Here is a 23,795-nt window from a genome sequence, read left to right on the forward strand (position 1 = left end):
GGTGCTACCTAACTGCTTCGTCAAGCATTGCCCATTAGAGCACACATACATCCCCCTCTCCTCTTCCCTCAAGCGATTCCAAATATTCTGACTTTAGTATTGTTTTTAGTACAAAGTAGTTTTTAAATCTAGGTAGTTCAGTCTATCTTGTAAGGTTGGTTCTGTGTAATGGGGAACCAAAGAAGAGGCTGGGTTTTCAGAGATGTGCTTTGTGCCCAACTGTCTTCCTGGCATCAGAGAACCATTTTAGACACCTTAGGTGCTTGGGGTAAGGCCACGCTCCTGGGAGTTCTGTTTGCCAGAGTGTTCTGTCCTGCCCAGAGCGTACTAGGAGAAACAGAACGGACTGTAGATACTTCTAGGCTGTCTAATGGTTCCAAGACTAGGATCTTTATCGGTGCTGGCTCCTTCTGTTAAAGCTGTCAAGGCTTCAGTGGCACTGTTCGTGAAAAAAGGCCAGCTGCCTACTAAGAAACTTAGAGCCACGTCAGCACCAAATGTATCTGTTCTGGAGAACACTGTTAGCAGTGCCAGATATCAGACTATTTGGATCTATCCAATTCTGACATGGCCTCTGCAGTTCTGTGTCTGAAACTCAAGTCAGTTCTGTTTTCCCCTTTGAAGACCAGAGGTGCAGAGCAGAGTATTTCTCTGAATCCAGTACTCCCCAAGTCTGTGGGGCCAGCTCCTTCCTCTTGTTTCAGGACCATCCTCAAGTCCAAAGAACCACTGAGCTACGCCATTCAGATCAAAAAATACCCCCTCATATAACCTCCCCTCAGAACATTAAGAAGCGTTGCAGGGAGTTGTGGGTTACGTGTGCTCTAACAGGCACTGTTTGGAGAAGATTCTACCATTAGGCAGCACCAAACGGCGCTTTATCCATAAGTGGGAATATGCAGGGTCACCTCAAAGAATGGTTACAAGTGAGTAACCTTCATTTCAGGGGCCTGTGTAAACAGTTGTAAATCTGCTTTCAAGGGGATTTTATTAACAATATCAGCGCAGTAACCAGACTAGGGGGAAGGAAGTATTTCTGTAGGAACAGTTAAAAACAAAGTGCTTAAAACTGTACAAATCTGAGATCAGGTTACTGTGTTTTCCATTTTTGTCACTGAGGACATCATAAAGCAGGTCAAGAATGGAAGAAATAAAAATTTTTTGGAAAAGTATTGATAAAATCAGTATGGAGGAAAAAGAGAAGCATTTCTAGAACTGCACGATTTCCTTATATTAAATAATACCTAGCATTCATAAGAACATCAGATTTAATTTGATTTTAAATTATTTTCTTTCATTGTTAAAAATATAAATGCAAATATTATGCGATATTGATCTCATTCAATATTTTATTGTATGATGACTATGGGAAGGTCCTTCTAATTTACTTTCCATAGAGTAGTAGGTGGGAGTATATTTCCCTTTGTTTTCAGCATGCTATGACCATCATTCACTCTGTTTCGTGGCTGTTCTAGAGACAACAATGCCATTGGTATGGGTATCATTCCGTGACGTCCACATGTGCAGTGGGAAGTTGGCTTATGTTGTGTATTCTGTGGTTCGGGCAATGGATATTTGTGATCAGTCTTGTGACCGTGTATGTGGCAGAAATATAAATGTGTGCTTTTCTTCCAGAATAAATAGCACTTAATTTCATGTATTATAATGTTTCTTTCCTTAGGTGAAAGAATATCCTGGAATAAAAATATTCCAGGCCAATGCCTCCCTCTATTTTGCCAATAGTGAATTGTACACAAGTGCCCTGAAGAAAAAGGTGAGTAAAACCAATTCCTTAGTATTCTCTCCCCTCTTGAATTAGTGAACTGGTCTCTGAAAAGCTTTAAGGTTAATCCTTTTGTGCATCATCTTTCAGCTCCATTGGTAAAGCCTCTTCCATCCTTATATGAATTGTGGGGTGAATATGAAATGTACTTGTTGTTTGATTCTGTGAAGAGCACTGCATACAAATTATCTACATATACACATTACTTCACCCACCACCAACATGCCATCATATTTGGTGGTCAGGGGGTTAGCACCAGTAACATGTATGTCTAGGGGACAAGACTGCATTGGCAGGGAATGACACACATACTAATCTCTCAAACATTTTTCTGTAGCTTCCCTGATGAATCTTGTACAGTTGAGGTGGGTGGTGTTTGTTTTCACGAAGCAAATGGCATTGATGATTTATATCCGAAAGCATTTCCCCCCCTATAAATCTCTCACTCAATCAGTGTTTCTGCTGAAACTGTCACTATTTGATTTAGAAAAGAATTGTGGTTCAAATTTCCACCTCATCATTGTATTAACATGCTGATTCCAAAGATTACTGCTTCTTTCTTTGTACATTTCCCCTTTAAGGAAAGCTGTATAGTGTAATCTTATGTTATAGTGTGTTAAGGTGATGAATTTGACCTTTGAATAAGTAACATGATAGTCCTAACAAGTTGAACCTCATTTGATTATGCCTTGCCTTATGTGGTAGACTGGAGTTGATCCATGTGCTGTATTGGCAGCAAAGAAAAAAGCTGAGAAAAGGCATGCCAAGGAACTTCAGCAGACAAATGAACACAGGGAGAAAGCAGTCTTGAAGCATGTGAGTGCCAGAGTAAATTCTTGCCTTATTTTTCTTTTTTTCCCCATCTAGCAAACTAGCTTATTGTATTGGCTCTTTATGCAGCGTTCGTACAAGAAAGTTACTTGAAAGAGGAAGGCTTAGAAATGTGTGTTGTGCAGCACAGACCGTTTTTGTTAGAAAACGACATCAAAAAAGGGAATGTCACTCAGAAGACTTGTTTTAGAGAATTGTCTAAAACAAGGCTTAGTGAGATCTAGCCATGCTGGATAAGACCGAAGATCCATCTAGTCCAGTCTCCTGTCTGACAATGGCCAGAGGCTTTAGAGGAAGGTGTAGAAATTTCACAGTTGGCATATTTGGAGTTATCTGACCTAATGTGGACTAATCTGAAATTAACTCAAAGTAATAATCCTGTTAAATATAAATATTTCCATTTCTGCACACAAGAACAACTTATTGATTTGGTTAACAGAAAAAGGGGGATCTGCTGAAAAGCAGAGTGTGATGACAAGGACTATCTGAAACTTGTGCACATTTATGTGCCTATTCTCTGTGGGAGCTGTTAGATACTCAGTGCTTTTGAAAATCAGGCAGGTGCCTAACTATGGGATCAAGAGCCTACTTGTAGGCTCTTATTTTTCAAGATTTTGGTCCAAGGGATTTTTATTCTTGAATACGTATGTTACAGCAGAATGAGCTGCTCGTGGCTCTGCTAGGCCAGTCTGGTTATTTCCATTGCCAGAGAGAGGCGAAAATGCTGATGTAAGTTTTTGAATGCAAACGGTAATTCACAGCAAGGTCATGTCGTAGATCTACTTGAACTTGCTACATACAATTGGCGCATATGGAGAAGTGGGGGGAGGGCTAGGTCTAAGTTCAGGTATAAATCCTGTGAACATAAAAATTTGGGGGCGTGGGAGGGTGGTTTGAAGCCATAAACCTTATTGGAGGCTGAACAAAGCTTGTGGAAAAATCGTTATTGCAAATGTACGTATTTGTCATTAAGCTCTTGGATTTTATCTTCTCCTATAGACTAGTGACATGGAAACAAGCGTAAAACACGAGGTAATAAATGATGAGCTTCCCCTAAATGGAAAATCTGCAGATGCTAATGCACAAGCCACATCTCCTGATGAACTTGAACACTTTATGGAGCCAATGACAAACGTTCACTATATAATTTTGGACTTTACACCAGTGAACTTTGTGGATTCAGTTGGAGCAAAAACGTTAAAATCAGTAAGTGGTATCTTTCACATTCCCTCCACCAAAATACATGTCATGTTTTTGTAGGACACTAAGAGGGCCAATCAAGATGATCTTACATCAGACTCTAATTATGACAGGTTTTAACTTTCACCTTTGATGCTAAGTTCTTGCTGCTATACTGGGGAACGTGTAATCACCTTGTGCAACTCTCAAGTCAAGTTAAGCTACTCTGTGTGTGTGTGTATGTGTAAAACATATAGGGATGGAAGAGGCAGAAGATTAATGCTGTGCAAGAGCCATTTTAAAAGAGAAATAACCATTAAGCAGCTGAACGGCTTTTTAAAAAATGCATTATGTATATTGTCTTATACCAATGAAATTGTGATATGTACAAAGGTATTTCTACAGATTAAACCTCCATTTAAACTTCTGCAGGTTATAGAAGAATATAAAGAAGTTGGTGTTTTTGTGCGTATAGCCGGGTGCAGTGGTAAGTTGTAGAGTTTTGGGGGGATTTTGGTGGGGTTGGCATCCATCCATGGATTTCGTATTGCCAGCTATCATTGTAGGGTCTGAGCGCCTTCCACATTTTAAAGAAAAAATTGGTTTGAGAGGAGAATCAGGCCCTAGTCCACCAGGCCATGACTGGTGCCAGAGTAAAACCCTGATTTAGCAAGTTCTTCAGAGGCTTGATCCTGCTGCCACTGACTTGAATAGCCCTAAACATGTGACTTCACTGGGACACCTCATATATGCTTCAAGTTAGGAGCATGCTTAAGTACCTTGCTGAATCAGGCCTAACTCACTCTGTTATAGTCAGTTAGTGGAGTCACACCATCGTGTGAGGAGAATCAGGTGCCAGAATGTTTCCTGACATTTGGAAGTTTATCATTGTCCCCTGAGACTGATCATCAGTATATTATGACGGGATGAAGATGTGCTAGTATACACACAAATACATCTTTAACTAGAAATCTGCTCAGCTGTACATTTAAATCTTGTGTATTTTGCCTGTAGCATTATTTGGCTTGCATCTTTTTGTCTCAAATCTGTCTTGAACAGGAAAACTTGAGGTTGGGAAAGCTACAGGCTATCTTCCCTCCCCCTTAGTTAATCTAAACAAAAATACAAGGCATGAGATACGTGTATGTCCTGGTGATAGTTTAATATATTTGCTTTACAGGCCCTGTTATGGATGATCTGACTCGACTTAATTTTTTTGAAAAATCCACCACCAGAGATTTGCTGTTTCACAGTGTTCACGATGCTGTTCTCTCCTGCCAGCTGAAGGTTGGGTCTGTTCCACAAACTGCCTCAGACCTCTTTGTTACTACTTCACAAACACATATGGAGAACTGAAATCTGCATAATTCCATGAGAAAGCGAGACTCTACGAACACGTAATTTGCACAGTATAAACAGAGCATAAGACTATGCACCTCTACGGGTATACTCTATAGAGATGGGATAGTTTATTTGCTACAGGAATAATGAACAAAGTTTGCCGCCTTAATATTTTTGAACTGTGCTCTTCCTTACCTGAATCCAGGTGTAACTTAAACCAACATGCAAACATTTTAGTTGTATGTTGTTGAAAATAATGTATTTTGCTGCGGACAGGATATTAGAGCATTCTGATGGGGGTGGGTTAAGTTTTTAGAAACATGGCATTAGAGGATATTGCGCTAAGCTGTGTATTAGTTCACTTTGGATAAAATATTGAAACACCTGGAGTGAAAGTAATGGACAAATTGATATGTTGCACACTGTTTCCAGCAAAGTGGGATCTTGCAGAAAATGCCTTTTCTGCAATTGCCAATGCAATGCAGTGTACCACTGTCTTAAAGGGTTTTCTTAAACTGCTGCCAGTGTGTATATAGGCATAGTTGTGAACAAGAAATCTACTAGCTGGATTTGTGACATTTCATGCTGCTGTCATTAACTGCTGTTTTCTTGAGCTGGATGGTACAGACCAGGTTCCTATTTTTATATTTAACCTGTCTCAACAGTGACCACTTGGTTCTCAAAATATTCTCCCCATTTTGGCTGAATTTCAAACCAAACATAATTAGTATATTACAGTTCCTACTAAACCATTCCAGTGCTACAGTTGAGTCACACCTACTAGAAAATAGCAAAGAATTACCAAATCGTAAATGATTGAGAATAATCTGGTTAAATGGGGTGTGACCAGACTTTCTGAGACAGATGAACCTTCTGCAGTCCCTTTTTAAACTGCTACAGGCAGGTAGTCAAGGCCCAATACATAATTAAATGTGGAAGAAGAGACCTATTCAGTCATCTACACCTTCCTGCTCCCCATGCAGGCTTGTCCCTGATCCTGCTTTTAAATGCTTTTATAACATGAAGTTTTGCAAAACCTAGTATGTATACTTAAATCGATGAAAACTTGTTCAGATTTAAATATTCCGTGACACCAAGGGCAACCCTCCTAAGGCACTGATGTTACTTAAAGTGAAACTCCCTGCTCTCTTTTCACTCTAATTTTAATTGCTGTAGCTGAAGTGAAAATTGTAAACCTAGCAGAAAGAACCTGCCTTGACCCAGCTTTTGTATTTTTAGAGCTAGACTCAAGCATTGTTGAAACTCTTGCACAAAATTTCTGATTTAAGGACAGTCAAGTTTTCAGTTTTTCCTTAACCATAAAATGACCCTTCATTTAGTTCCATTATAACAAAAGTTCTGTGCTCTAGGGCAATACAAAGTACGGTTAGGTCTGTATTTAGTTGGCTTTATACATGAGCCATGCGGAGGTAAGTGCCTTGCCTCTGATCCAGCTGGCAACACAGATGGGCAAAATTTGGCATCGGCAATGAAGCCATGACTGGAAATTAAAAGGATTAAGTGAATGTACTTAATGTATCACAGGAGCATTTTAGTGCCAGGGTAGATTTTGTAGTTTTAATCTAGCAACCATCCTTTTGTATCAACATGCAGTATATTTTTTTAGCTGTACAGTTTCTTCAGTTAATGTCAAAATTGTCTGTCTTCAACATCCCAAATAAAGAGGGGTTCAATGACTTGTTTTTCTTAATCCTGCAGCAGTGTGTTAGGAGATACACATAAAGAATCTTTATCATGGCCATGGTTCCAAAAGTGACTAGTGACTTTAGGTGCCTTGCTCTAACAGGGGTCCTGCAATCAGTGGGCAGGAGCTCAAGAACTTTCTGAAGGTTAATTGCCTTTAACAGGTGCCATGTTGCGTGTTCAAATCTCTATAGTAATGTTGGACAATCTGAACCAGAAATTTAAGAAGCCATAAAGCTTGGCTATAACTCTTCTGAAAGGATGCAGTAGGAACATAACCTAAGCTCTTCTAAAACATCTGTCCTAAATAATGGACTGAGAAAACCACTCACTTTAAAAAAGGATAACTACCATGGTGCTGATGTGCCACTGGGAAGGGAAGGGGAGAAGCTGCGGGGATAATGACTGCTTTAGTTTCCCTAAGCCATGCATTCCTTACAGTGAAGCTGCCTCTGCTAACACAGCAAACCCAAGTGGATTCCATGTTAAGACTATTTAAGTCTACTAGTCAGTATTAGAACCAGTTTTCTGCTTTTAAGCTTTTTTAAATGGTGTACTAGCCATGATTTTTATTCTTAGGTTTATGCCGCCTGCTGCCACTGAGATTAAATTGATAAACTATGACAAGACTTTAGCCTAAAGCTGGAACTGACCATGATGATTATCAAAGCAGACCAGTTTAGAGTCTTGCTACTTTGCTCTTATGCTTCTGTAGTAGGCAAGCAGTGGTCATTGGTTCTCAGGCTGTGTCAAATCTTATCCCCTGTCAGCCCCTACAAAGCATAAATCAAGCAATTGCTATTTCATGGTGTACTCAGACAGCTTGGCAAGAGACCATTGTTCCCTTCTACCCGCTTTTACACAGCAAGAGGGGAGAGATTTACAACAGATAGTCCAGGGGAGGAGGGTTACTTTAAAAAAAAAAAAAAAAACACAAAAAAACTGCATTTTCTCTTTTACCCACACTTGCGTCTGCTTCCTATTGGGATACCACTGCTTCTGCTCTATAGCAAGAATAATGGGGAAGGACTACAGTGTAGAGGGCAAGACTACTGCTGGAGAGCAAGGAATATGGTCAGAAGAGGCTGTACTGTTTGAAAACAGCCTTTAGTCTAAAACTGGCAGGAGCTAACTTCCCAGAAACAAAGCATGTTAGTTTCAAGGGAAAGAATGGGTCCAGAAGACAAGGTATTAGTTACCTTATCACTGTACAACACTTCAGTATTTTAAAAATACAGAGACCATGGTCTGCTAAATCCTCTGGCAAAAGCACCCTTAAAAATGGATACAGGATACAGAAAAAAAGAAAATTAATATTTCATATCCCTTATTTGCTTCAGCTGCAAGAGTTTTTAGGATAATGGCCCTTTGACACTCTTAGCTGGTATGAAAGAACTCTCTTTTTGGGGGAAGAGGAAAAGGTTAGTTGCAGCAAGCTGGAGCTGTTTTTGTTGCTGCTGTTACTCTGTGTCTCAGAGAAACCAGCCTCAAAGGCAAAAGCAGCAGTTAGCAAATGCAGCTTGTGTGTCTGAGGTTGACTCATTTGTAACCTCAGTACTTGAGGAACACAAGCACAGCACAATCTTCTTAATCCCAAGATCTGCCAAACTTGTACCCATCAGGTGACTTACAGTGCTGCTTTAAGCTGCCTCCTGGGTCACATGCTCACAAGCAGTGTTTCAAATATATGGTTTTCAAACTTACTTGACCCCGCCACCCTTCTTTATGTCTGTAGTAGTTTATGCCCCACACCATGACAAGTACATTTACTGATAAAATTATGCAACTCGCTAAATATTAAAAACAGTACGGCATTGATTCAAGCAGAGCCATTTAAGCGTATAGTGCTCTGGCTGCCAAGTTCTGAAGGTTGTGCTCTGGCAGCAGCAGAGAAGGGTGGCAGTACGATCCTTACCTCTCCGCTCTGCCTTCTCACACCCCCTCAGGATACATTTTGAGAACCTCTGTTTTAAACTACACAGTCTTGCTAGTTCAGCCAGGCACTTATTCATCAGAAGGTAAAAGGAGAGGGACAGGAAAGAAGAAATAAGGGGGGGAAGAAGCAGCACACACAAGGTGTGTGATAGCAAGATCTAAGAGGTGGTGTCCCAGCTTTAGGTGGTGGCAATGGCACTGGGTCCCTCACTTTGGTCAGGACATCTCAGGATAAGGAGAGAGGCCCAGCAGTGTAACAGTAGATCCTTCCGAACATGGTGAAGCTCTCACTCCTTCCCAGCCACCTGTAGCCCTGACAGCCATTATCATTAACTTTAAGAATGTCAAAAGTGTGATGGGCAGAGTAGCCCAACTCTTTATTTTGCCCACTGACTTTCAGTCCCACATTCCTTTTGTTTGCCAGCCACGATCTGTGTCCTTGCGTTATGGCAGGAGGCCTTTTTCTTTGGACTAATTGTCTGTCTGTCTCCCGTTATAACCATGAATGCTGATGGGAAAGGTACTAAGATGACATTTTAGGAACCCACCTTTCAACAACTGAGTTTACAGTTTGCCTGCTATAGCAGCATTAGGGGTTAGTAGTAAGCACAGGCTGGGTACATGACACTCTTCCACTACCCTTGAAGCAGCCTCTTCTACTGTATCACTCCAAGCAGCCAGATTTTAGACTTTCCCTTTAAAAATACAGCTGCCGGGGATGGGGAGACCTCTGACCACTCTTAGGCCTCAAAACTAGCTCCTTGGGATGTACTTAACTAGCCTACTCCTCACCTAAAAGCTGGGACACTGCTCTGCGTTGCTGACATTTAGATAGTATTCGAGCACCACATTTTTATGTTACACCCTCCAAGTGACTTGGTTTGGGTTAAGTTGTAATGATAGGGGGGCACCACCAGAAACCAGAAGCTTGACAGTAAGAAAATGTTTAAAACTAGTGGATTTGGATTGCATATTAAAACCTTAAAATCTATTTGGTTTTACTGTTTAGTTTGTAGCAGGTTTTTCAGGGTCATAACCATCCCTGACTGAATGAGTCTTGCATCATTTTCCACTATAGAAGCAATTAGTCAGTGTTGAACACACTTAAAAAGAAAAATAACTAGCTACTAGCCTGTCATTTGGAATGATGTATTTTATTTCTAGACTCAGAACGCGATTAGACAGCAAACACACCCTGAACAGTTATTCAGGTTTTTTGTTTAATACCAAGATTAACAATAGGAACATATTTTCCTTTAATTTCAGCAACTTAGTTGTAGGTCATGTATCTGGGCGTAGCACTGAATTTGGCATACGACTTAATGACTTTGTTCACAGCTTCTAAGAAGTCTTTCTCTGTAGCAATTTTTCGACGTGCTCTGATGGCAAACATGCCGGCCTCTGTACAGACGCTGCGAATTTCAGCACCTTTCAAAGAAGAGGACAGATGGATTTAACACCTGCCCATTGCACACTTACAAACAGCGTACAAGTCATAGGATTCAACTTACCTGTGCTATTAGGACACAGTCGAGCCAACAACTCAAATCGTATGTCTCTTTCAACACTCATTGAACGAGCATGAATCTTGAATATGTGAGTTCGTCCCTAAAAAAAACAGAAATTTGAGGGTGCGAGAGAGGAGATAGAGCAGTGCTACTCAAAGTGGTGGTCCGTGGACCAGTGCCGGTCCGCGAGCCATTGGCTGCCAGTCTGCACACACATTGGAAAAACAAATTGCCGGTCCCACACATCAGATAGCTTGAGAAGCACTGAAGTAGAGTACTCAGCCTGTGGAATACCCCTCAGAGGGGGAGACAGTCTTGTTTCCTACTCCACCTACTGGTAGGAAACCATAACACTCTTTCTGAACTGGCCTATTTGAGTAATAGAAAGCAAACAGTTTGTGGCGCACAGTAAAGAAACTAATTAGAAGTGCTCTGACAAGTCATCACAAGAGATCTCCTCTCTCATACTGCAAATCAAGAGAGGAGGGGGCTAGAACTTTATAACCTACTTCCTGACTTGGTCCAATAGAGTCTGGATTTGTTGAGTTGGGAGTACACTGCAAAGCACAGCTACTGTTCGGGGCTTTGCCTATGGGGATGGACTCTCATGCTTTTTTTGCACATTTGAACTTCAAGTGTACAGCTCCTGGAGAGGTGGTGGCATTCTCACTCTCTAAACTGCAGCAGAATATTAAAGTCTGAAACAACTACTGCTTTGCTCTCTGTTTGCTTAGCACTGAAAACAAGCAGTTCTAACCTCAAGATCAGGTAAGCTAAATTCAATCTTCCTGTCCAGTCTCCCGGGCCTCATCAGTGCTGGATCCAAAGTATCAGGTCTGTTTGTTGCCATCAGCACTTTAATATTGCCTCTTGGATCAAATCCATCCAGCTGGTTGATCAGCTCCAGCATAGTACGTTGCACTTCATTGTCTCCTCCAGCCCCATCATCAAAACGAGCACCTGCAGAGAAACCATTGCACATCAAGATGTGGAAAAGGCACTTCTGTAGTGAGGATAAATCCCATTGCAGTTACCAAGAAACAAATGAAGGATATGTTATATCAACAGTCACAGCTGTATATGAATGCAAGACAATTACCAAAACAAAATGGTTTATCCATTCTTATCTGGAATGCATCATCTTCAGCTAAGAGGAAGATAAGCAGGCAAAATATTTTTATCCCTTGTCAGAGAGATGGTTATTGCTATCCTTGATGAGGAACACATCTACTTTTCTTAGGTTTACAAAATCCATATAATTTTCCCCAAAGCAAAGTTTACATTCAGTTTAATTTTTTGTTAAACGTTTAAGAAAAATGTTTAAGAATTAAATTGTACAGTAACTTGCTTGTACCGTATTTGTAAGAGATCCTGCCTTAAGTTTAGTCACTTTGTATTTTGATTATAGAAATAAATGACTTCAGTTCAGGATTAAATGTGTTCAGATTTTATTAACTATTTCTTGATAGTTCCTTCTGCAGTATATATACTTGAACTGAGGTTAAAGTAACAGTTTTCCTAAGTTTTAATGATTTACAAAGCTGTGATTTATGGAATGCAAGTCCTAATAACAAGGAATTACAGGGTGAAAAGAGAATCATAAAATCAAGGAACTGGCATGTAATTTTTTAAAGTTTAAAGATTAAAAACTATGCATGCTGCAAGCATACCTCCAATGGCATCGATTTCATCAAAGAATATAAGACAAGCTTTCTTAGTTCTGGCCATTTCAAAGAGTTCACGAACCATTCGAGCTCCCTAATAGAGAGGATAAGATTTTGTTACAGACAGGCTGGCTCAAGATTTTAAAGCAAACAGTGAAGCTTTCCAAGTGGTAATCGTAAGTTTCCAATTATGAAACAACTCCTACTTTTTGATTTGCACATATCTGTGCAACTCTGGCAGGTTTGGGTGCCCCCAGGATACTTTACCCTGGGCTTACACAAGCACCAACACAGCGATTTTAGATTTTTTTTTTTTTAAGTTCTTACGAGTTTTGTGCTGGTGGACAATTCCAAACCAGCTGCCCTGTAAAATAAAGGTCACTACTTTTGAACTTCAACCAGTAGTAGTACAAGCTGCCAACAATAATGTTTCACTCTAATACAGTGCTTTTCATCCACGGATCTCAATATGCTTTGCAAAGGTGGTCAGTATCATTATGCCAATTTTACAGCTGGAGAAGTGGAGGCACAGGGAGGTGAAGTGATTTGTCCAAGGTCGCCCAGCAGCCAGAAGCAGAAATAGAACCCAGGTCCTTTCATGTCCCAGGCCAGCGTTCTGTCCATTATGCCACATACAACTCAACCCTGAACTACAGAGACCACCTACATGGGTGGGGCAGGTAGTTCAAGTTTGATATCTATCCTCTCTTAGCTGCTACTATGAGCCAGCTATCATGGTCGTTTTTGATAGGGACGTTGTCATCTCTTTCATACAGGCTACTGACCAACTGCCAAATGATAACTTTTGGCTTCCAACATGACCTTGGAGCAAAAGCATCATATGTAATCACAAAACCTCTCACCTATCTGGTTACCCTTGTACAGTCTACACCAGGGGTGGGCAAACTTTTTGGCCCAAGGGCCACATAGTGGTGCGAAACGGTATGGAGGGCTGTGCCTCCCCTAACAACCTGGCCTCTGCCCCCTACCCGCTCCCTCCCACTTCTCGCTCCCCCTCAAAACCCCGACCCATCCAACCCCCCCCCCTCCTTGTACCCTTACCACCCCCTCCCAGGACCCCCCCCCCCCAAATCTCCACCCCATCCAACTGCCCTCTGTCCCCTGACTGCCCCCCGGGTTCCCTTACCATGTCGCTCAGAGCAGCATATCTGGCTGCTGCGCCGCCCGGCCAGCGCCAGACACACTGCCCTGCATGAGCAGGCAGCCCCGCCGCCCAGAGTGCTGCCCACACACGACATACCTGTGGCGGGGTGGGGCCGGGGGCTAGCCTCCCAGGCCAGGAGCTCAGGGCCTGGGCAGGACAGTCCCATGGGCCGGATGTGACCCGCAGGCTGTAGTTTGCCCACCTCTGGTCTACACAGTGGCATACACCTACTTTATCCAGTGCTGCCATGAACTGGTGCACAGTTTGAGAGTGTGGAGCAGCAACCTGGTTATATGTGAAGACCACACACCCAAAAACCCCCCCCAAACCGCTACAGGTGTCACAAATTTTAAGAGTACTCCATTCACTAGAACTGTGTGAGGCCACAGTGGGTTTGAGTCACTTCTGTGAGAAGCTAATGATAATTCAGGGTGGGATTTTCAAACCATTCAGCGCTGACCCAACGCCAATAAACGTTTTTGAAAATTTCAGATGTAGAGTAACCAAGATTTTGAGATTTCACTATTTTAGGGTTGCCAGACTATTATCTGCAATTATTTGTTTGATAGTTTTTATGCCTCCTTGAGTCTACGAAACTTAGTTCATTCAGCCGCAATGTCTATTAAAATGCTTGGCCTCCACCACTAGGAGTCTGCAGTTTGCTCCACCTTTTACATAGTATTTGGTATTACCTCTCCTACATACTTCTGCACCAATTCAGATCCAATCACTCTGATGAAGCAGGCATCAGTCCTATTAGCAACAGCACGGGCACAGAGGGTTTTGCCTGTACCAGGTGGTCCAAAGAGAAGTACTCCTTTGGGAGGCTCAATCCCAAGGTTAACAAACCTCTCAGGCTGCGAAGGGAAGAAACAGGAGATAGAATCTTTATGTGAAGATCGGTGATAAATCAGTTTTGCGAATAAAATAAAAAATAAACCAGTCCATTTTCACTGAAAAGCTACTTTTAGTTTTGCTGGGATATTTACATTCAGACATCTCAGTACTTGGAAAGGCATGACAAGTCATCATATGAAGAAAATGTTATCAAAACACTGAGTCGCAATCTACGAGTTACTTACATGAAGCAGAGGGGTTTCAACCACCTCTCTCAGCTTTTCAATCTGTTCTTTGCAACCACCAACATCGCTGTAAGTGACATCAGGTTTTTCCTCTACCTGCATAACAAACAGATACGTGCACATTTGAACAACTTGCTATTGCAATAGCAGAATTCAGCCAGAGAAGTCAACACTTTAAGTTAAGCAAGTTTGAAAAAGCATAATAAGCCAAGGAAGTTCTCACCTGCATCATAGTAACAGTTGGGTCAATCTTTGGAGGCAAGGGGATATGGATCTGATACTTGTTTCTGTCCACACTGGTGGGAGGGTGTAAGAGCAGCATTATTTTCATTTTAATACTCCTCACATGAACACAACTGAACTATAATTTAAACAAAAACCCTCTGTAATGATAAAATCCTGCTGGTTCTCTTTTCTCCAGCATCAGCCTGAGCCCATCCCTACAAAACTAAGATTTCCCATGGAAAGGAATTCCAAAGTCTGTTTTGAAAAAGTAGAAACAGCATTTTGGACATTTGGAAACAGTTCCAAGCTGCCCAGAGCCGCAGCAGATCACCAAGCAGGCAGTTGGGAAGCCTAGGCATCCATGGCTTCCAGGCTGCTGAGAAGTCACAAGCCTGGAACCCCAAGTGCCAAGGAGCCGCAAGCCTGGAGTTCTCTGCTCTCTATCAGCCTGCTGAAGTATCTGGAACCTGAAAGCCCGGGCCGCCAAGAGGTGGGCAGGCAAGCTGGCAGGAAACTAATAGTTTTGAAACCTGCCTGGCAGGCAAGTTTCCATCTGAACCCTGCCTGGTTTCTGTCAGAATTTCATCCTGCAGAACATTCCAATTTTGACAAATCAGCGTTTTCCAATGGAAAACATCAGAAAAGTTTCCCATTAACTCTACTACTGTGTATACAATTACATTTTAGTGATATCAGATTACACTTAACCAGGATTGAATAGGATTGTTTGCAGAAAACTAAACCATGAGACTAAATCATTACACCTTAAAGGAAAGGAAGCTTCTGTCTACAGTTAGACTTACTTATCTTAGAAGTCTATGTCTTTACTTACCCAACTCTCATCCCCTCTTCAATGTCAGTAGGTGCTACCTGATCGCTAAGGTCCACCACAAATTTGGCAAATTGTTTGACATTGATAATGTACTTGGGATCCTCGGAATCTGCATTGATTATCTTCGTACACCTAGCAAAAGACAGTTAACTAATGCAGGCCACAAGTTAGACAAATGAAGCTTCTTGTTACTTCCACAAGCATCAGTTATTAAAGATGCTTGGTTTGTACTCTAAGTGCCTTTATGAAATCATATAGCTACGGCTACTATTTTGTCATAGATATTTTTAGTAAAAGTCACAGACAGGTCACAGGCAATTAACAAAAATTCACGGAAGCTGTGACCTGTCTGTGACTTTTACTAAAAATGTCCATGACAAAACGGGGAGGGAGGAGGGTCCAGCACCTTGCCCTGCTGTGGCTGGGAGCTGCGGGGGTCCCCCGCATCCACGGGGACTGGGTAGCTGCAAGGACATTCCCCTCCACCGCCCGCGGCAGCTGGGTAGCTGCCAGGGGATTCCCCCCACCTCTGGTGGTGGCAGGGGTACCCCACAGCTCCTGGCCACTACGGGAGGTAGGGGTACCCTGCAGCTCCCACCAGCTGTGGGCTGAAGTCACGGAGGTCTGTGAAAGTCACGGATTCCATGACCAAATCGTAGCCTTACATATAGCTAGTATGTTTGTGATTTTATTGTTGTAGTGCTGTAACTCCTAATTCTATCACTATTCCAACTATGGCATACTTCTCATATTTCACAAAGGTTAACATCTGAGCATTTAGATACCACGAGTGGCACCTTAGAAATACATAAGAATCAATTTAAGTTTTTACCAGGTGTCATGTGGGAAGAAGACAGGTGCTGCAAACAGAATTATAAATACTATGTATTTTATAATACCACGTAGCTCAAATGACAGGATCCACAGAACATACACACCTGGCTACCTGTAGTGGCTGCTCACTTTGGAGAGTTTGCTTATCTGCAGCCAGATCCCAGAGGGCAGGAGGGGCCAGGCCTGTGTCTGACTCCTTGATCCCTACATAGAAGATAGCACAGTTAGAAGGAAAAGCCAGTTCACTGATCACATCAACGATACTTCACTCTCAGTGTTCTACAAACATTACCCACCAGTCACATCAGAGAAAAGGGCATATGCTGAGAGGAAGCTTTTACAGGTACTTTAAATGTGACCTGCAAAGGGAAAACTGCGGGATTTATGCCAGTTTATTTCATGATGTTCCAGAAACAGAGGCTAAAAAGCTCCCACCCCTATATATATTTTTTGTATTAGAAACTCAGGTCTTGTCTACCTTGTTCTTGCTTGGCAGACTTTATAGACAACTGGAGAACTAGTACAATGACAGTAAACATACCAGAGAAGTTAATCCTGATTTAGAGGGAAAGTGATTTTTATTCAAAGTATTGTAAAATTTATAATTCAACTACCTTGTAAGTAAGTACTTGGAAGAAGAAACCTTTTTCAGATTTAACACTCAGCCCGTCAAGTCAGAACTGAGAGCTCACAAACACACATCCGAGCCCACCACCACATCCAACATAAAAACAGGGAAGATAAAACTCAATATTCCTGGTATTTTTAATGTATTTTAAAAAAGGGGGGGAGGGTGTTTTTAGTGACTTTTCTGGCTTCTTTACATACCATAAAGCAGCAGAAGAGGGCATAAATCCAGATTTCCCACCTCCCCTTTGCAGATCACCTTTAAGAGTCTTAAAGCCAAATCTGGAGCTTAGATACAAAGTATATATGAAACACAAGCATAGTATCCAGTTTTACAGGTGATGGACATTCAATCAAGAAATCAGAAATAGGCCCTTAACATGTAAGAGATCCATGACAGAATATTTTGCTTCATAGAAGATGTGATTTAATGAAAGCATAACATGGTGAACTTAGTTATAATGCACATAGAGTCTCAGAGTTTAAGGCCAGAAGGGACCACTAAATCATCTAGGCTGACCTCCTGTATATCATAGGCCATTAACACCGCCCAGCACCTGCACACTAAACCCAACCACCAAAATTAGACCAATGTACTACAGCCCACAGGAGACTAGACTATCCTGTGCCACAGGCAGAGATTTGGAAGGACTGAAGTGTACCAGTGCCTGAGTCCCTGCAATGGCAGAGAAATGATTACATGATATACACCCAAATAATACTGGCAATTGACCTGCACCAACACGCTGCAGACAAAGGAGAAAAACACCTATGGTCACTGCCAATCTGACCTGAGGAAAATTCTTTCCTGACACTACACTTGGCCATGAGCCTGACACTTGGCCTGACACTACACTTGGACCATAAGCATGTGAGCAAGAACAAGCCAGCCAAGCACCTGAGATAGAGAATGCTTGGTGCCACCTCAGAGCCACTTGCCCTCCCCATTCAAGGTCATCCCCAGCTGTGACCATCCCTGATGCTTCAGAAGATGATTTAAAAAAAACTTTCACAGAACACGTTGGGGAGGGAGTTGGAATTTCTCCCTGTCCCCTGCCTTTGATTGGCTGAAACCCTGAAGGACTAGTTTTAGGACCATAAGACAAACTGGAAGTGAGCCCCAGGGATGTTGAGCCATACCCACTACCATCACAACCAAGCGGGTCATACAACTGCACTCATAAATTTGTCCAGCTGTCTCTTAAAATGAGTTAAGTTGTTTGCCCCTACACCTCCTATTAGGAGACTGTTCTAGAACCTTACCCCTCTGATGGTCAGAAAACTTCTAATTTCCAGCCTGAATTTGCTCATGGCCAGTTTATACCCATTTGCTCTTCCACCTCTCCACCCTTCCTGGTATTTACCCCAATGTATTTATAGAAAAAAATCATACCCCACTCAGCCTTCTTTTTATGAGACTACACAAGCCAAGCTCTTCTAGTCTCCTCTCATAATATAGGCTCTCCATTCCCCAATCATCCTAGTAGCTATTCTCTGCTCCTATTCCAGTTTAAATTCATCTTGCGTAAACATAGGTGACCAAAATTGTACACAGCGTTCCAAATGAGGTCTTACTAGGGCCTTCTATCGTGGCATTAATCTCTCTCTCTCTCTCTCCTGGAAATGCCTTGCCTAATCACACTTCTTAGGATCACATTTGCCTTTTTCATAGCTTCATCACACTGGTGGCTCATAGTCATCCTGTGATTAACCCACACACCCAGGTCTCCCTCCTCTTCTGTCACTTCCTACTGATGAGTAGAGCCCTGCAAATCCACGGATACCCGTGGACCATTTTTGCGGTTAGTGGATCAAATGCAGATACAACTGCACAGGGCTCTACTCACCGGCGGTGCCTGGCCCGTGGCATTCTGCTTGAGGTCATTACTAAAAATATTAAATAAGATTGGTCCCAAGATTGATCCCTGAGGAACTCCACTAATAACATAACTCCAGTTCAATAATTCACCTTTCAGCACAACCTGCTACCTACTCCCATCTAGCCAATTCCTTATCTACCTTACAATGTTGTATTGATCCCCTCTTCCCTCATTTAACTAATACTTTCCCATGTGGTGCTGTGTCAAATGCACTTCCCTTATCTAAAAAAAAAATTGGTTATTTTCTCAAAGAAGGAAATCAGTTTAGTCTGGCATGATCTACCTTTGGTAAAACCATGCTGCATTAACTCCTCTTTACCAGTTACCTCTGAATTTAACTATTCTTTCCTTCATGATTTGTTCTAAAACCTTGAATACTACTGAGGTCAGATTAACAGGTCTGTATTTCCCAGATCACCTTTTTCCCCGTTTCCTAAATACATGTATGATGTTGATTATACTCCAGTATGATCCCCGGATAGATTTATTAAAAATTCTTGCTACTGGAAAGCAGTAACGTATGCCAGTTCTTTCAGTATTCTGAGATGGAAACTGTCTGGTCCCCCCAAACTGAGTACATTAAACTCTTTACATTCTTCTTCCACCTCAGATGTGAAAATTTCCATTTCTAGACGCTCATTTCCATCAGCTATATTGCCTTTATGCACATTTCATATTAGCATTGTTATTGAAAACTGAGGTAAAATATTCATTTAGTTTTTGGGACATACATAAATTATCTTTAATATCCTATCCCACAGTGCATAGTGGCCCAATCTCATCCTTCCTTGTACTTTTTATTTATAACACAAAATAAATAAGAAGAGGTTTTTTTTTATAATTTCCTTGACAAAAACTAATTCAGCTTGGCTTTTAGCAATTCTCACTTTATTCCTGCATTTACTAACCTCCAGGATGTAGCTTTCTTTGCTAATCACCCCTTTTTCCATTCCCTATAGGCTCTCTGCTTACTCCTAATAACCTTTTTGATATGGTTATTCATCCAGCTGGGTCTTGAACATTTCCATACAAGTTTATTTTCCCCTTTCTTGGGATGCAAATTTTAGATAGTTTTTGTTTAGTTGACTTGAAAAAACTCAAAGCCTCTTCCGCATTTAAGTGCTTGAGCCCTTCAGTCTGGGGACTTCTTTAACCCTTTCACTTAATTTCCCAAAGTCTGCTCTTTTGAAATAAAAAAATCACAGTTGTTTACCTGGTTTTGATTTTCTTAAAGTAAAATTTAATGGAAAGATGAGCACTTACCAGTGAGCTCATTAATTTTCTTAAGTAGCTGCTGAATATCATCTTCTACCTGCTTAATCTGCCTTGAGTATGTGCTCTGGCCCTGGAACAGAAGAATAATTGTGTGCACTTCAGTAACTTAAGAAAAACATGTACACATATTTATGTATATTAGACGGTTACTATGTTCTGTTGAGATGGTCAATATAGTTAATGGTTAACCTCAGAGATTAACTTGACCTTGATCTGTAGTTTTTTAAGTCAGTATTTGGCTTGAAAAACAGTACTGATATTAAAACACAGAGTCAAATGGTCCATTGTTACATACACGAGCCAAAATAGACGTAAATTATATTAATTTAATTCTCACATTCAGGCCCATTTCATTTACACTAAGGCACATAAAATTCTCTAGAAGTATAAATGAAATTCAGGCCACTGATAGTCAGATATTTTAAAATAGAAATACAAGAAATTGCAAACTTAAGTTATTTGGTCATAGTTCCTTCACAGACCAGTAATATTTAAATCTGTAGGGGTTTTGTTGTTTCTGGGGTCAGGAGAGAATGCTTTAGGGGAGAGAGGTTGCAGAGATGGAGTAAATTTTAAGGAGGAAGAGGGAAACAGATTTACTGATTTTTTTCCAAAGAAGATCAGTTTCGAAGATACTGTTTTGCCTTGATTCAGTTAATTAGATTTTCATGATTTTCTTTACCATTCTAGTAATGTAGGGTACTTACATAGGTTTTCAGCAAGGCAATATCCCCTTCATCCAATGCTGAAACAAGATACACAAGAATTAGCTTTCAGTTGTAAGAACAAAATTAAATGTATCTAATTTGTTTCTAAAGATATGAATTCATGCACCCATAGAACCCCTTTGATATGGGGAGGAGGAAGGGTTGGTGTTATTTTGTTTTTTTTAAACACTAAACCAGAGTACTGTGCCATAAAGCTAGATATCCAAGGACAAGCAAGAGTTAGACAAGTTCTTCAGCTACTTGCAGGGATGAAGTAGTACTGCATTGTTATTTATCACACACCCACAGTGAGTTAGATATCTCAATGACCAACATGAAAGCAGTCTGTCCAAAAGAGTTTATGAGCTAAAGAGTCTATATATAAACAAGGGATTGGAGAAAAGGAAGTAACAAATAAGCAAACTGATCAAGTTCTGCTTCTTGACAGTCTCAACAACTGTCCAAAATCCAGATGTCATTTGTTCTGACACTAACCTCTCATAGATACTTGTACAACTGTACATACCTAAATGCATACTTGAACACCAAATAATTGATTACCAGCATAACGCTGGATTTCAGGGGTGGGAAGAACAGGACCCTATCTCAAAATCTAAGACACTCTTGTGCTGAAGTTACCAACAAACAAGGAGTAGGAGTCTTTACATCAATACAATAATTTGATTGTTAGAGGGCATGACATGACACAAAGGTTTTGCTGGTGAGATATAGAGGTCCCCCCAAAAGCATGATTCCCTCCCAGTTTATTCAGTGCTTGACAGCAAAGTAGATGGTGTTGGTGCGTGAGCACAGCCACAAACATGTTTGCTACACGACGCTCACATTTCTGAGCGATCCTCTCTGCAGACAGCACTGGGGGCTGATGTTTACTCACATACTGCTTTTTCCATCAGCAGATCTCCAAGTGCTTCACAACCGTTAATGTAGTTATCCTCCCAATACGCCTGGGAGGTAGGGAAGTGCTATTACCCCTGTTTTATGGCAAGGGAATGGAGGCCTGGACAGATTAAGGGTGGGATCCACAAAGGTATTTGGGTTCCTAAACCCTAGATTTAGGCACCTAAGTCCCAAGGAACTCCCATCAAATCCTGCACGCACCTAAGCTCCAGAGCAAATCATGAACCGGGGAATGATAGGCATTTGGCCTTATCTCACGTGAGAGTCCCAATCCACGAAGCAGCCTCTGAGCACACCTACCGGATCAGGTCCCACTCAAAATCTGGCCAGAGAAGGAGGAGGAGCTGGTAGTGCTGCAGCCCACCTTCTCAATACATAGATAAATCATGAAATAGTCACTGGGTTAGAGAAAGTCCAGTCGTTAGGGCACCCACACAGAAAATGGGAATTCTAGGGTTCAGCCCCGCCCCCATTCCAATGACTCCTTTAGCCACACTGGAACACCTTCAACTGGAGAGACTGACAGAGCCCCACATGAGCATATCCAGTAGCTCAGTGGTTAGCGCACCCACCAGAAAGATGAGATTGGAACAGGGGTATCCCACCTTTCAGGAGAGTGCTAATACTGAGCTAAAAGTTATAAGGTGCACACAACCCCCTGTTTTGTGGAGTGAGGCAGACACCTAACACATTGCTGGGTCCACTTTGCTAAGTACTTTTCCCCCAGCCGGGACTTAAGCGCCTACCTTTGAGAGTGGTGGGGTTTAAGGTCATGCTCTCTGGTTAGTGTCTCCCATTGACTTAGGCAGCAATCTGCCTAGCATGCCGAGTTTGTGTGTCGCATTCATAGCCACGTCCCTCCCCCTGCTCATAGTATAACGAGAGTAGGACCCAAACTCGAGCTTCGTAGAGTTCAGTGATTTTCTCCACACTGCGATGCCCAACTCCCTTTGAAGATCCCACCCTTGAGGGTACGTCGACATGGGGATAAAAGCCCTACGGCACAGCTACCCTGGCACAAACCAGCTGACTCCGGCTCCGGCACTCAAGTTGCGGGTCTAAAAATTGCTGGGTAGACGCTGGGGCTCAGGCTAGAGCCCCAGCCCTGGGACCCTCCGCTCCCACGTCTACACCACCTTTTTTCAGCCCCGGAGCCCAAGCCCAGTGAGCCCGGGCCAGCCGCAGCGTAGACGGACCCGAGCGAGCTGCCCCGGGGGGCTGGCAAGTCACACGGGAGCCTGGGGAAGGCTGGGCAGCTCCTGGCCCTTCAGAAGTCAAGTGGGACCCGGAGTCCCGGGCGCTGCCTGCGCGAGCCGAAGGAAGTCACAGGCTCGCTCCGCGGCTCGGCTCCCTGCCCACCTCGCAGGCCCCGGGGCGCTCGGCGGGGCTAGAGACGGCCCGGCACGGCCGCACAACCTGCCAGCTCGAGGCCCCGCGCGGCTGCGGGTGTCTCCGGCGCAGCGAAGCCCGGGGGGGGGGCACCGGGAGAAGGGCCCGGGCAGAAGGGGCGGGGGCGGGATAGAGGCCCCCGGATGCCCCGCAGCCTGGGCTGGGGCGAAGGGGATACGAGGCCGCCCGGCGCCTCACCGCGGATGGGTTTATCCTCCTTCTCCTCCTCCTTGGTTTTGCGCTGATCGGCGCCCAGATAGTCCGGCATCCCGGCGGCCACACGGATCCCCTCAAGCGTCTCCTCCCGGTCCCGACACACTGCGCAGGCGCCGCCCCGCCCCCGGATGCATTACACAGCACCTCACCCGGCTTCCGCTCCGGCCGGGCTGACCCGGGGCCACAGGTCCCGTCCCGGAAAGCAGCCCTGCGGGGGGCAGTATTCGGTGCAACCAGCCGGAAGACGGAAGCGGCTCTCGTGCAAGCGAGTTCTGTTCCCCCAGCATCGCTTCCGGCAGAGAGGGAGTGGTGCCACAGGGCTTTCTTCCCCCGCTCTCGAGTCCCAACCAGCGGGGTTCCTGTGCCTGGATGTCCACGCCCCACACGAGGCAGCCTGCCCTGCTTGCTCTCCTCGTGGCCTGGTCCCCGCTCCAGCCCCTCACGGGAAGCAGGGCTGCAGGAAAACAAGGCACCAGCATTAGGCCTGCAGGGGGCCTCTAATGTGCAGCTCCCAGTGTGGCCCCTCAGGGACCCCAGCTGCAGCTTGGCTTAAAAACCATGAGCATTTTAAAAATGCATATTGGGATCTTTTCTTTTGCCTTCTGCTCTGAGCCCTCAGGTGCAGGGAGCTTTTGCCTTTTCAAGCCCCGCCCCGCCGCCCCGCCCCGGACATCTGGATTTTTTTTATTTTGGGTAGTGA

General features: G+C 43.1%; 2 protein-coding genes across 5 annotated transcripts in view; one reads left to right on the plus strand and one right to left on the minus strand.

Moving 5' to 3' along the window:
- SLC26A5 (solute carrier family 26 member 5) overlaps positions 1–11,651 on the plus strand; it is a 46,369-nt gene extending 34,718 nt beyond the window's left edge. For 3 of the 4 annotated variants that reach the window (XM_073328528.1, XM_073328530.1, XM_073328529.1), the window contains 5 exons: positions 1,682–1,774; positions 2,489–2,599; positions 3,614–3,820; positions 4,226–4,280; positions 4,974–11,651. In XM_073328528.1, the coding sequence (XP_073184629.1) occupies positions 1,682–1,774; positions 2,489–2,599; positions 3,614–3,820; positions 4,226–4,280; positions 4,974–5,149 (642 nt within the window). In that variant the 3' untranslated portion in view covers positions 5,150–11,651. The remainder of the gene's footprint in view (positions 1–1,681; positions 1,775–2,488; positions 2,600–3,613; positions 3,821–4,225; positions 4,281–4,973) is intronic. The other variant, XM_073328531.1, reaches the window with a different exon arrangement.
- PSMC2 (proteasome 26S subunit, ATPase 2) lies at positions 9,909–23,325 on the minus strand. The gene is made up of 12 exons (XM_073328535.1): positions 23,078–23,325; positions 20,573–20,610; positions 19,854–19,935; positions 16,188–16,287; positions 15,250–15,381; positions 14,416–14,488; positions 14,193–14,288; positions 13,803–13,967; positions 11,952–12,039; positions 11,039–11,241; positions 10,285–10,381; positions 9,909–10,201 (listed from the first exon to the last, which is right to left on the minus strand). The coding sequence occupies exons 1-12, from the start codon at positions 23,145–23,147 to the stop codon at positions 10,044–10,046; spliced, it is 1,302 nt and encodes a 433-aa protein (XP_073184636.1). The 5' UTR covers positions 23,148–23,325; the 3' UTR covers positions 9,909–10,043.
- Between the last annotated feature and the right edge of the window lie 470 nt (positions 23,326–23,795).

Source organism: Lepidochelys kempii, chromosome 1 (assembly GCF_965140265.1).
Source record: "Lepidochelys kempii isolate rLepKem1 chromosome 1, rLepKem1.hap2, whole genome shotgun sequence".
NCBI lineage: Eukaryota > Metazoa > Chordata > Testudines > Cheloniidae > Lepidochelys > Lepidochelys kempii.

What these genes read in the sequence shown, in the direction of transcription:
- PSMC2 (XM_073328535.1), bottom strand. Translation starts at nt 23,147, where the DNA reads ATGCCGGACTATCTGGGCGCCGATCAGCGCAAAACCAAGGAGGAGGAG. An exon ending in TTGCCTTGCTGAAAACCTAT is followed by an intron (nt 19,936 to 20,572) that starts GTAAGTACCCTA and finishes CTTCTGTTCCAG; the next exon opens with GGCCAGAGCACATACTCAAG. An exon ending in CAGCCACTACAGGTAGCCAG is followed by an intron (nt 15,382 to 16,187) that starts GTGTGTATGTTC and finishes GTCTTTTGCTAG; the next exon opens with GTGTACGAAGATAATCAATG.